The 11,843-nt window shown below is 47.8% G+C and overlaps 1 protein-coding gene across 2 annotated transcripts; it reads left to right on the top strand.

Annotated features, from left to right (window-relative positions):
• Nucleotides 1–3,025: 3,025 nt before the first annotated feature.
• On the top strand, nucleotides 3,026–11,217 carry LOC119106266 (charged multivesicular body protein 1a). 2 transcript variants are annotated; one of them, XM_037229881.1, is made up of 8 exons: nucleotides 3,026–3,187; nucleotides 5,570–5,597; nucleotides 5,944–6,050; nucleotides 6,257–6,394; nucleotides 7,911–8,039; nucleotides 8,330–8,404; nucleotides 9,176–9,282; nucleotides 10,195–11,217. In XM_037229881.1, the coding sequence occupies exons 2-8, from the start codon at nucleotides 5,579–5,581 to the stop codon at nucleotides 10,214–10,216; spliced, it is 597 nt and encodes a 198-aa protein (XP_037085776.1). In that variant the 5' UTR covers nucleotides 3,026–3,187; nucleotides 5,570–5,578; the 3' UTR covers nucleotides 10,217–11,217. The 2 variants fall into 2 exon arrangements, with proteins under 2 accessions (XP_037085776.1, XP_037085777.1); XM_037229882.1 differs by having other exon boundaries at nucleotides 3,046–3,066.
• Nucleotides 11,218–11,843: the final 626 nt, after the last annotated feature.

Here is an 11,843-nt window from a genome sequence, read left to right as displayed (position 1 = left end):
CCTCCTGGGGAACGGGACGCGGACACGGGGAGAAACAAGCAGACACGCGCCGTGTCTGCTCCGCGCTCCGCACTCACTCCCTGGGGAGCGGGACATGGCACACAGTGAACTGCAGACGAGCACTGCGCCGGTACTCTCGGCACCGTGGGAACGTGCCCTGCTCATATCAGGTGTGTGGAAGGTACCACCGACAGCCATTGTGCTGTGGCCTTGAGGAACGAGAATAATCCCTGCACATGTACAGGGTTACGCACATACAGGCGAATCATGGAAGCACTGGATGCTCATATACTGATGAACCACAAGGAACAAATCACAGATGCCAATAAAACAGATTAACTTGGTGGATGATGACAATGATTTGGAGCTTTAGGGTGTGTTTGACTGCAAGTGGTCACATATTCATAATGTGGTCACATGGCCATGCACTGACTAAGTGAAAGGTCTTACTGAATGCATCAAGAGGTACATTTTTGTACATTTTCAGATGCCCCCAACCCCAAACCATGGTTTTTGTGTAAAATATTGTGCATTCACCTGCATCTAGCTTTTCTAGACCAGTGGTCTGCCAATCAAAGGTTCTCGCAAAGCATTTCATTAATTGCACTGATAGCATCACAATTAATGTAACCCTTGGTTTAATTAATGAGGAAGGTAGGTGCAGATTTGCCAATAGGTGGCAGCACACATACATAAATCTCAAGCCATAGGCAGCATTGCTGGATTTAGTTTGTCAGTTGAGATCATTGTCTTGCACAATGCAACAAAACATGATGCAATACACTATCAAATGTACCTAAAATTATGGCACATGACAAAATTATGGTGCAAGTGCCATCACTGCCTTTTCATGAGCCCTACAAGGTGCATTAATTTTTATGTCTGCTTGATGATATCCTCTCAAATCATGTGACATGTTGCATTGTGATTAGCATAGTTAAATCATTCCCTAACAAGGCTGGAAAACTGGATTAACTGCTTCAGCCAAACAGTGCATTTTCAAAAAGAAAACTTGATACCAAATTACTTGAGAATGAGGGTCTATGCAAAAGACAGACCAAGTACAGTGGATCTCATACCCAGCATAAGTAAGTGGTATTGGGCTTGAAACTCCAAGATGCCAGACCTTGTGCAAAAAGCAAATTATTGATAAAAAGAATGAATATGTGTGGAACTTAACAGATGAACATCAATTAAAGGTTGTATGACTGCATTCATCCACCCATAGCCAGTTCAGTGTCCTGAGGTGCTTACATTGAAATGAAAAAGGCATAACAATATCATACAGCTTAAAGTTTCATAGCAGAGCTAAGTACATTTACCATTCTGGAGCTCCATACATTTATCATTTTTTTGATGCACTACTTTTTTACTTTAAACAAATCTTAATGCCATATTTCTTATGGATATACAGTCACTGCTATACTCTGGTAATCTACTATTATACTTAGGCACAGTTCTGTTTTCAATATCAGCCTTTTTGGCACACCTAACACACACACCGAGCTGGTCGTTTCCAAAATGATTAGAAGAGGATACTAGGGATTCTTAGACTGCTACACATTACCTTTATGCTGCATGTCAAACCTCAGAAACACTGGGTTTAAAGACCATGAGCACCCTTTGGGTTTAAAGATCACATATGTGTATACAGTTCCATATATGCAATTCTCAGCCATTTTACGGTGCAGTTTTCAACTTAACTTAAAATGTTCAATAACAAGCTATGCTGTAATATGCTGAATGAACAGCAATTCAGTCTTTTAAACAAGCATTGTGGATAACAGACACCACATATCAGTTTACTTGATGTGCTAACCTAAAAATAAAGAAAAATGGAAATGCATCAAATGCATGTTTGGATATGAAAAAGCTACTAAATGCACTACTTATTCTGAAATGATTACTTTCCTATTTACACAGCCCAAAAATACTATCTTTTCCATGCAATATGTTTGAATCTTAACTTACTTAATCATCTTAGTAATTGATAGGTGTTAATTTAACTGGGTATACATGATACCAATTTATGAGAATGGTTCTTTTCTAAAACAACTGAACTCTTTGAAAGACAGAATTAAGTGTGCACAATTTCAGAATATACTTAACACTGCCCTTTATACTGCACTTGTGCCCAAAAGTGATTGACAATCAAACATTTGTCCAAACTCTGGTGTTGTTTACAGCATAGTGCTTCAATCACAGGGTACAGTAAAGAAAAATGTTGAACCAAGAATTAGGAAGTTGAGTGTCACACTCATCTTACATCCAATGATATTATAGGAGAATGCATTGTATTTAAGACATTACAAGGTTGCGTATTTCAAACTGACGAATCAACATCCAGAAAAAGCCTGCTACTATTAGCTACAAAGAATACACAAATTAGCCCTAAAGAGAGATGCACTGTGTAAACCATAAAATGCCACTCATAAGAAATTACACATGGCAGCAAAAACAATGAAAACCTACTATTCCCAGCCATACAACAACTCACCCAAGTATAGTAACCATCATAAGCAATACAGCGAAGCGTACAATTGTGACGCATACGAAACACATGGCATAGCAGCTCCCATCAGGAAGACGACAGCTACAAATGGCTCCAGAAAATTGACTCATTAGCATAAAATGATTTGAACGAACATAATCATCGCCACACCAACCTGAAAATCCGCCGATTCAACCTTGCAGAACTCGGGGCCAAGTCGCGACGTACACGCTGCGAAGCGACGTCCTTTGGGACCTCGCTACACAAATTCCAAACTAATTTGTGTTCTGAGATGACGCCATTGGTATTGATACGCCATTACAATGCACATTTCTGCCGTATGAACTGAGTAAATAACGTAAAACAACATGTTTCAAGATAATTTCAATCCAAATCAAGTGTTCTTTACCAAATTAGAAAGTATTCACATGCTTGGCGATGGCAAACACTGTGTGGACGTCATAATGTTAACAGCTGACAAAGTTTCTTAACCATGGCGTACCATCCGTTTTCAGTACTATAAAAGACCGCGCCGTGACAGGCAGAGAGGTTGCCGCAGCCAAGCCTTTGGGATAGTGGGTTGGGCATCATAAGCCTGGGGCGGGGCGTTGCCAATTTATTGCGGCCTTCTTGCCTGTCAACAGCTTCTTGCCGCTGTTGTATCCCGGAATTGACTGATAAATCTGACAAAGACAGGTATAAAGACTTCTCGGATGCTCATAAGTGTTCCGTGATTGTTTTGATGACAATTTGTGAGATTCTCGTCGGAGGTCTGGTTCAGACTAAAAATCGAAAGTTGCTAGCTGACAGTTGCTGAATGCATACCACATTTCCGTTTTTATGATTATATTGCATGTACATATATAATCCTAATTTCGAGAACACCAGGTCAGGATCATGACAAGGCTTCTAGGATGTGTGCTACCATGATGAGACTGTCCATTCCTCTAAACAGCTTAAGGCCGAAACATGTTGAGCTATGGTGCTGTTGTTGTTCAGTGCGTCTTGTGGCAGCAAAATGGTGAAATTCCAGACTGCTTAGAATAGGTGTTGCACTGAATATGCCTGTATTAACATCAGCATTGCGGGAACAACTCCAGAATATACCTTGCATACCTATGCTGGAAATTTGGTGTTGACTCATGGTTACAAACTGCTGTCATCTAGGAAGTGGCTTTTTCTAGGAATTAGGATAGCACAATTAAAATTTTAATCAATAATGCTTCAAAATTTGGTAAATAAGAAATTAATATGAAGGTTCAGAGCAAACTAGCATTCACTGTGTTTGGCACACATATAAAAAGCTGAATTCCTTAATGCCACTGAGATGTCCAGTCTGGTAAACTGACTTCTTGCAGGCTAGTTACAGTTGCAACCAAATGCATGTTATATGATGCACAGCATGCTCAAATTCAATGAAATCTTGTAAATGCACAAAATACTTGCCTCCATCTGATAATAAAATGCACACTCAGCATTGCAATTTTGTGATGAAGGGTAGTGTTCCATATTTGTCTGAGGTTTTGAACTGAAATGGCCATCTAGAAGATCATTTAGTGCAGCTTTCAGCTCTGCCCTTCATAAGACCTAAACCCCTCTGATTTCTGAGCAACATACCTGTGAAGATGTGCGGAATATTTCAAGGTTACCCAGGTATCTGTGATGACATGCCATTGAAATCTGGCCATTCTATTGGCCATGTGCTGATAAAAGCCCAGACAAATGTATTTGTTAAGTTGCTTTCATCTGACATTTTTTTAGCATAATTTCCTGATGTAAAAGCTGTTAATTGGATCTTAACCAATGTTGCATAGGATATGATTTAATCAAACAGTGACCTTTCAAGGAGCATATGGACTCAACAGAGAAATTATGTTGTCTAGAGCAATGTTGGGTACCCATTGTGTCTGTTTAAAACACACACAATGGGTGCCCCAGGTGCTACTTAAATTTTTGTTGTGATTGCACTATGTGCCAGAGAAATAGGGGATCCAGGGGATCATAGGGAGTGCCAGGGGATCACATCAACCACCCCTTCCCCCATCAAGACAAGTGCAAGCTTGTTTCATGTTTCCCATAGCCCGGGTGCTGAAGACAGGTGCTGTGTTCTGAGGCCATTCAAAGCCATCAATCACATTATAAGCTGTGTGAAATTAACATATCAGTTGCATCAAGTCAGCGGCAGACCATTTAGAAGAGAATGAAGTGACCGTGGCTGATGACTTTGACTGGATCCATTGATCACAATCCCCAACTTAGGAGGTTATAGTCATGCGTCAAAGTGTCATGATGTCACAAAACCATGTACACTTAAGAGTGGCTGTATACTCGCAATTATCATACTGTTATTTTCCATGAATTAAACACAAGGTATGAATCATGTTTTTGACATGCAACCCAGTACTTCAGGGAGAGAGAATTTCCAATCATTGTGGTTCATGAACAAAAACTTTTATGCCCTTGGTATGAGGAGTTGATTACTCTGCTCCAAGATGTTCCCATAGTCCAACATCCCCAGAGGAAACTGGTTATGAATGTACAACATTAATCTTGTAGGAAAGATCGCAAAGCAGCCAGAAAATGGCTTAAAATGTGTCCTACCACAGCCTCATTCAGTTCTTTGAGCATACAACTGAAGTCCCCTATCCAATGCACACCTATAGGTCACCGGAGGTTCTGAGATGCAACCACTTGCCCACCTCAACATGGTTCCATGTCTGGCACTTGGTAATCTGAGTGATACTGGGACAGTTTGTGGCCATCAAAGCTTGCTGTAGACTTTTCAGGATGACTGTGGGTGTTCAGCCTACAATGATCTGAGCTCCTCCCCATGCCTTTCTGCTGTACTAACCTTTGACTGAGATTTTCCTTTTCTCAACATACTATGGTAGCACTTATGTAATTTGTCCTCAAATAGTATTTGTGTCAGAGAATGTATTTACTAGGACAGCATCAGGATCGCAGTTGCCAAGTAAACAGACCAAATGGAGCTGAATCATACACACTGACATTTGATAGTTGTGTTTGAAGTGTAGGACAAATGGCCACTCTAAATAGTTGTGTTTGTTTTTGTTTCAGGATTCAAATATGAATGACAAGATGTTTGGTAAGTGTGACAATACTCATGTAGCAACATGACGCGATTTGGAAAATGTGCTGCACCCATTTTGTGGATAGCCACGCATGCGACACACTCTCAGAAAATGTCATGGTGCATGGGCTGCTAAAAGTATGGCTCTGATCTGGTGTTAGAGATGCCGAATGTGTGGAGTTGTGGCAGTCCCAGCCAGAATGCATTGTAAGAATCTTAGCCCATCCAGGGGAGTGCATAAGTTCCAATGTGTTTGCCATTAGGGCCATGTAGCCACAGAGAAGCCATGTTGTGGGGCTGCCCTTTGGGTGGAAAAGGCACCCTAGCTCGCCGTCTCACGCACTGGCTCTGGCATTCACAGAGACGATGTTCCAGCTGCGCTTCTGCGCCAAGCAGATGGAGCGCATGTCGAAGCGCGCCGAGAAAGACCAAAAGAAGGAGCAGGCCAAGGTGAAGCGGGCCCTGCAGGTGAGAACCGTGGACAGAGGGGCCTGCTGCAGCTAGCTGTCAGAGTTCTCCATATGGTGGTGGACTGACAGGGTCATGTTGCAGCTACGGTGGCCACAGTTGTGAGACGCCCCTGAGCGAGATATTTTCCAGTACTTGTATGCAGTACATATTCGTGCACTTGCGCATAACTGTGAGCATGAAACTGCCTGGAATTCGTTCGGCAGAAAGGCTCCGTGGAGAGCGCCCGGATCTACGCGGAGAACGCGATTCGGAAGAAGAACGAGAGTCTCAACTACCTGCGCATGGCGGGCAAGGTGGACGCGGTGGCTTCCCGCACGCAGAGCGCCATGGCGATGCAGGGGGTGAGCAGGATGCCGGGGTGCCGGCCGCCACAGCAGGGTCACGGCAGCTCAGACAGCTGGGTGGGGCAGGGCCATGGCCTGGTCTGTGTTCCCGATCCATCTTGCTGCATACTATTGTTATATTCCTGTTGCATAAGCAATATGATTTACTTTGTTTATAGTATCGCTAAATTTTCCGTTCAGTACATCTCCATAGCAAGTTGGTTTTATAGGAGGGGTAATTCTACCGCACCAGTGGGAATGTATGAAGGGTTTGTCTGTGATTTCATGCTTTTTACCTTGCATTATAAGTTATGGTTTATCTTCTTTTGGGGGCATGTAAGGGTGTTTTTTGTATTTTGAGAGATACTGATGTCCTTTTGTCACTGCTGGCAGTCATGTTCATAATTGATTTTAGTCATTTTTTTGTTTAAAAGCATTTTTATTAAGAGTCCCACAAGTGGCGTTCGCAAGATGCAGCTAATGCCATTCAGCAAGATCCGTTCAATATGTATGTGAAGTTGCCTTGTTATCTAGTCACGGGCGTTCCGCCACACTGCAGGTGCAGGCTTCACCTCTTACTATACTGACAGCTGACTGTCATGATCGCCATTGTGCGCGTGTAATCGTCACATTTGCCACCTACCGTAGCAAATAGTATGTCGATCACCCTGTTCGAAGTGCACATCTCATTAATTTTCCTCTAAGCCAGCAACATCTCGCTGGTCCTCACCGGAGTTGATAACCTGCCACCGATCATTGTCTTTGCGACAACGACCCGTTGGCCCTCACCCAAGTCGGCAGCGTCCCATTGGCCCTCACCCAAGCTGGCAGCGTCCCATTGGCCGCCACCCAAGCCGGCGGCGTCCCATTGGCCTTCACCCATGCCAGCAACGTCCCATTGGCCCTCACCCAAACCAGCAACGTCTCATTGGCCCTCACCCAAGCCGGCAACGTCCCATTGGCCGTCAAACCAGCCGGCAACGTCCCATTGGCCCTCTTCCAAGCCGGCAGCGTCCCATTGATTGACCCTCACCCAAGCCGGCAGCGTCCGATTGGCCCTCACCCAAGCCGGCAGCATCCCATTCGTCCTCTCCTAAGCCGACAATGTCCCATATGTTTCTCTCATACGTCTCATTGGCTCTCACTTCAGTTGACAACTCGATGCCCGACGCCTGATGCCCGATGCCCCATACCCGATGCCCAATGCCCAATGCCCAATGCCCAATGCCCGATGCCCGATGCCTGATGTGTGATGCCCGGTACCCGATGCCCGATGCCCGACTACCCGGGTATCGATGCTCACCGAATCCAGCCATCGGCCATCGACCTTCTCCTGAGCTATAACACTCCGTTGCTGCTCTTGACCTATGCTGACAATGCCTCATGGGCCCCAGTAAAGCCTCAACAGCTGACCATCCGCATCGGTCTTCTCCCAAACTGACAGCCCGTCATCCTCATCAGCCGCCATGCTAATCAACATCCCCCATCCCCACCAAAACTGACGACGTCTCATGCGCGCTCTCGTGCGCCCCAGGTGACCAAGAACATGGAAGGCGTGGTGAAGAACCTGGACAAAGCTCTCAACTCGATGGACATTGAGAAGGTGTCGTCGGTGATGGACAAGTTCGAGAAGCAGTTCGAGGACTTGGACGTTCGAAGCAGCGTAAGGAGAATTGCGCTGCGCCGGCGAAGTCGCCGTCGCCCTGCGTAGCCCCAATATGGTCAGGCTATTCCCGGACGGGCCACAACTGGATGTAATGATCGCATCTCCTGGCTGACGAGATTGACTAACATTTTCCCGCGCGCTTGCGTGGCATATGCCATACAACGTTGTCCTCCGAGCGCTACGTCGTCTAATAACGTCATGCTTGTTTCCGTGGTGCAACGAGTCTAACGCTCCAGCTATATATGTGACTGCTGCGTTGTCTGACGCGGCGTGTTCTCCCTGTGCAGGTCCTGGAGGACGCCATGGGCTCGACCACCGCCACCTTCACACCCCAGGGCCAGGTCGATTCGCTGATTCAGCAGGTGAGGGAACTACATAGTCGGCGGCAACGGCCACCGAGCGGGGACCGAGAGCAGTCTGCGGATGGTACTCCAGCGAAGCGGCGAGCAATTGGCGCTGTGTTTTATTGCTGCTCTGCTTTCTGGCGAGTTTTTTTTTGTCTCCAGTCGCTGCGTTGGTGCAAATGGCTGTCCGTCATTGTTTTTTTTGTTGTATGGATGCACATGACCCCAGTCATACGCATATTCAAAGATCGTCATTTTTAAATTGTTTCAAAGGGCAGTGTGTGCCGTGGGCAGAGCAGACACGAAAAACCGAATAGTCATGCTGCAGAAGGGCAGTGTGTACCGGGGACAGACCAAACACGAAGAACCGAATAGCCGTGTTGCAGAAGGGGCAGCGTGTACCGGGGACAGACCAAACACGAAGAACCGAATAGCCGTGCTGCAGAAGGGGCAGCGTGTACCGGGGACAGACCAAACACGAAGAACCGAATAGCCGTGCCGCAGAAGGGCAGTGTGTACCGGGGACAGACCAAACACGAAAAACCAAATAACCGTGCTTCTGCAGCACAAGTCAAACATATTGTGCAATGCAAGCTCATGCAATGTTGTTGATTTGCCAACGCTTAGGAAAATACGGAACGGTGCTGGTATTTATGTCAGAGATACGGCACCCGGAATCTCGAAGCTGTTACGCTCCGGTCACAGGACCACGATGCAGAGTCCGAGAGCGGGTGCCAACGGCCACCGGGTGTGTCAGTGGCCGGGCCGCCTGGCGGTGCCCTGTTGCAGGTAGCGGACGAGGCCGGCCTGGAGGTGTCCGGACAGCTGGGTGGCGTCTCCATCCCGACCTCTATCGGAGAGCGCAGCGCCGCACAGGAGGACGATCTCTCCAAAAGGTGCGCCTGCGATTTGCCGGCCGCTCGCACGTGATGGTGGTCGGGCTCGTGATCCGCCATACCGGTAGTGCGCGGTAACTTGGGTGCCTGCTCGGGTATTTTAGACCGGTTTTTCATCAGAGGGGGTACTTATGGGTACGAGTAAGAAGCTGTGACTAGACGTAATAGGCGTAATCTTGAAATTGTGTGTTCTTATTTGTGTTCCGAAGTCGCATAAGTGGTCAGTTTGGGGCTGTATTTGGGAAGCTAAACAAAGGAAATGCTCTCCGCCAATGCTTGTTGAATAGTGCTTCTGAGTAGAGACGAGAGTAGGCTGGTGCCTTCTGAGTAGAGACGCAGGTGGGCTGGGCATTTAGGTCACGTGACAATGCGAAGCGTTTTGTGTACTAGCGGCGCATATTTCTCATGCTGAACTGAGGCTTGGTGGATGGAACTCGAGCATGCGCATCAGTGTGCGTGTGTGTGTGAAAAATTGTTGTGGCAATGTATGCCTTTATAAAAAAATGTTTTTTATCGAAATTGCCGGGAAATTTTGTTTCACCTGAAACAGTGCGGAAGGGAGGGACGATGGTTCAGTCTGCTGCAAGACCGTCATCACTGTCAGGCAGTGCACGCGCGCATGTGACTGCTGAGGTACAGGCGTCACCGCCCCCTGTCGGAGCAAGGGCCAGCGGAAGGTCCTTGTGGAGGGAGCTGAGCTCGTACGCCTCATTCTGGAGCCTAAATTAGTACGGATGGGCCCTGCTACATGCCCCCCCCCCCCCCCTCCAAACACATACGACGTCCGGCTTGGACGCCCACGAACCGGGGACTTAGCCGCGCTCACTGACATGACACCTGTGTCTGAGGCTGAGCCGTACTCTTGTCAGATATATGTAGGGGCGCTCGATGACCGTGCTCTCCTGTCGTCAGGCTGGCGGCGCTGCGTGAGTGAGGCGACGCCCTCCGGACGGCCGAGTCCTGCTCGGCCGGAGGCTGCTCCTGACCCGGCCCCGTTCGGACCGGGGTCGCCTGAGCTGCACCTGCCGGCCAGGAGCTCCTGATTCGACCACTATCGCTGCGCGCTGATGATGTACGACCCTGTTCGCGCTCGCGGCCGATGGCGGCTGCTCGGGCGGAAGGGAGACCGCCTGATCCAGCCGCCGCTCCGGTGGAGACCGTCCGATCCGGACGGTGCTCGGAGGCGGGCGCGTGATGCGAAGGTCCCTGCTTCGACGAGGAGCGCGTGAAACGCGTTCTCCTTGGTCCTGATGCAGAAAGGACCTCCCGGAGGAGCGCACATGCCGCCTTCGTGTTCTTTGGACTAACCTGGGCGTTGTGGCAGGTCGAATGAGACGCTCCGCGCAGGTCACGTGACCATTAATTTAGTGTGAACGGAGTCTGCGCGAGTTGTTAGTTTGCTGCGTACGTCACATGTGCGGGTGATGCCTGCATGCTGGGAACTTCTCCCAGCTTGCACTTGCTTTTTTGCACGCTAAGCTCCGCAGTCAGGTTATGGTGTAGGCTCGTGCTTGCCGTGTCTGGGGATCTGTCAGCAATCAGCTCTGAGCCCGTCCCAGGTCCAGCATCCCCCCCCCGTCCCCCTGGACCGGACCTTTGGAAGCGCTGAACTCTGGCCAATGAGGGCAGCCAGCTCGAAGTGACGTAGGTCGTTATCGGACATCAAGCCATTGTTAGCACTTATTCTATAATACATACTTCTATTGTAAATGTATTTCCGCATCCAAGGAAAGTGACGCTGGTCTGCAGTCTAGCAGCCGCTCGTCGCGGACTGGAGGGGACGACATCTGACTTTGGAGTGAGTGGTCGGCTCGATTGCGAGGGATTCCATCCCCTCGCATCCAACCACTGCGATCAAACCCTGAAACGGATCGTTGCTGCCTGTCCGTTTGTCGAAAATCCTGGTCAACGCTTTCGTGGACCGCAGAAGAGCAAGGCCAATGCTCCGGGCACCATTCGAGCCCTGTGAGGCTACGTTTTAGTCCCTCGCAGGATGCTTAAATGGACTGTTTCACATTTGTGGGGGTGGGGGTGGGGGGGTTGAACTGAAATAGCCATCGAGATCCTTCGGTGTAGCTCACAATCCTGTCCTTAAGACCTACACCCCCCTCGCTACTTTCTTAGCTACACGACCGCGAGAATGCGGAGTCTTCTTCGGGGAGACTATTTCAAGGTCGCCCAGGCATCAGTGACTAATAACATCATTCAAATCCTGTCATTTCATTGGCCACGCGCCGGTCAAGGCCAATAAAACACAATGTCGATTCGTTCATATCCGGCGTTTGTGAGCGCGATTTCCAGATATAAAAGCCGTCCTTGAGCTATCAATAAACGTTGTGCAAGGTACGATAACGTTATCAAACAATGACGCCTTAAGGAGCATACTAAGTAAACAAAGAAATTGTGATATCTAGAGCAGCCTCCCACTTAGAAGTATTCAAAAAATTGTAAGTGAATGTATTTCATTATACCTGATGCTCGCTTCAATATCTTCAAACGTGGAAGATTCCCTGTAAGCGTGAACGACGTGTATGTCTGCTCCATGAGCGTAAATGAATGCT

The sequence above is a fragment of the Pollicipes pollicipes genome, unplaced genomic scaffold (genome assembly GCF_011947565.3).
Source record: "Pollicipes pollicipes isolate AB1234 unplaced genomic scaffold, Ppol_2.1 Scaffold_6138;HRSCAF=7277_pilon_pilon_pilon, whole genome shotgun sequence".
Taxonomy (NCBI): domain Eukaryota; kingdom Metazoa; phylum Arthropoda; class Thecostraca; order Pollicipedomorpha; family Pollicipedidae; genus Pollicipes; species Pollicipes pollicipes.
The sequence above is the reverse complement of the archived record's forward strand: the minus strand, read 5'-3'. Positions and strand labels throughout refer to the sequence as shown.

Bases quoted from the DNA above. Each gene is read 5' to 3' on its own strand.
- LOC119106266 (XM_037229881.1), top strand. The intron at 6,051-6,256 runs GTGAGAACCGTG...TTCGTTCGGCAG, and splicing joins AGGTGAAGCGGGCCCTGCAG to AAAGGCTCCGTGGAGAGCGC. The intron at 8,405-9,175 runs GTGAGGGAACTA...GCCCTGTTGCAG, and splicing joins TCGATTCGCTGATTCAGCAG to GTAGCGGACGAGGCCGGCCT.